At 51.1% G+C, this 1,168-nt stretch overlaps 1 protein-coding gene across 1 annotated transcript; it reads left to right on the top strand.

Moving 5' to 3' along the window:
* Positions 1 to 596: 596 nt before the first annotated feature.
* On the top strand, positions 597 to 993 carry ASPGLDRAFT_32333 (uncharacterized protein; the record flags this gene model as incomplete). The annotated part of the gene is made up of 2 exons (XM_022544159.1): positions 597 to 911; positions 976 to 993. The coding sequence occupies 2 exons, from the start codon at positions 597 to 599 to the stop codon at positions 991 to 993; spliced, it is 333 nt and encodes a 110-aa protein (XP_022404542.1).
* Positions 994 to 1,168: the final 175 nt, after the last annotated feature.

The following is a 1,168-nucleotide window of genomic DNA, read 5'->3' on the forward strand; positions in this document are numbered from 1 at the left end:
TATGATGGCTCTATAGTCAATGTGTCTGAACAAGCTGCAAAAGAGGAATTCAAACTGCAGACTGGATTCTCTCCACTAAAACTCCACTGGTCCAGAAAGAACCAGGAACACACCATGAAAGATACATCAACAATAATCCTTGCAGTGCCAGAGAATGCTGCTTCTGAAATTCCACCCTGGATTCACTTTTTCAGCAAGAACCTCTGTATCAGACACAAATTCATAAACCCCAGAATCCAGCAATGTGCATGCTGCTGGGATTTCCACAACCCAAGAACTTGCACCTGACAGCCCAAATGCCGGCTCTGCGGCGCTAAAGACCACACTGAGGAGAATCATGACCCCCAGTCACATGGCAGCACCCACCAGTGCGCCAACTGCTTCAGTCCCACCCCAGCAGACCATGCAAGCTGTCCAGTCCAGCCCAGTCTCAAGCAAGGGGCCATCATCCAGGTCCCCAAGACACAAGTTGCAGCCATCTGATGGACAGAACTAGGTCAAAGAGCAACAGACAACACCCAGGCCAACCAAGCAATCCCCAATTCCACACCCAACAACACAGACCCAGAAAGGGCCCCCAATCCTGCACCTACCCAATGAGATACAACAAGTCTATCCCACAACTGCGGATTCTCCAGGTCAATGTGGCCTGGAGCCCATCCCCTCATGAAGCAGCCCTCCAAATAGCCTTTGAACAAGATTACCATGCCATTCTTGTTCAAGAGCCATGGATCTCCAATATCCGCACACGCCGCCTCTCCAAGCATAGCCCAGCTTTCCAGCTTTTTACACCAACAGAAGACTGGACACACAGGCCACGCACCCTCATATATATCCGCAAACACCCACAACTCAAAGCAGAGCTCATAACACATGGCCCCCAACCCAACTGGGACTTGACAGCAGTCCAGGTAAGCTCAGGAAACCAACATGTGACCCTACTAAACCTGTATAACGCACCCCCTGGATCTATAGATGCTGGGGAGGGGCTGAGGCACCTACAAAGTCAACCTCTGCCCCCCAGATCCTGTTTGATTGCAGGGGATTTCAATCTTCACCACCACCTCTGGCAGACCAATGTCATCACCTCAACAGGGGCAGAACCATTCCTGCAGTGGGCAGACTGCCAGGGTTTGACTCTAAATCTCCAACCCAATACTCCCACACA

This window comes from Aspergillus glaucus (assembly GCF_001890805.1).
Source record: "Aspergillus glaucus CBS 516.65 unplaced genomic scaffold ASPGLscaffold_3, whole genome shotgun sequence".
NCBI classification, from domain to species: domain Eukaryota; kingdom Fungi; phylum Ascomycota; class Eurotiomycetes; order Eurotiales; family Aspergillaceae; genus Aspergillus; species Aspergillus glaucus.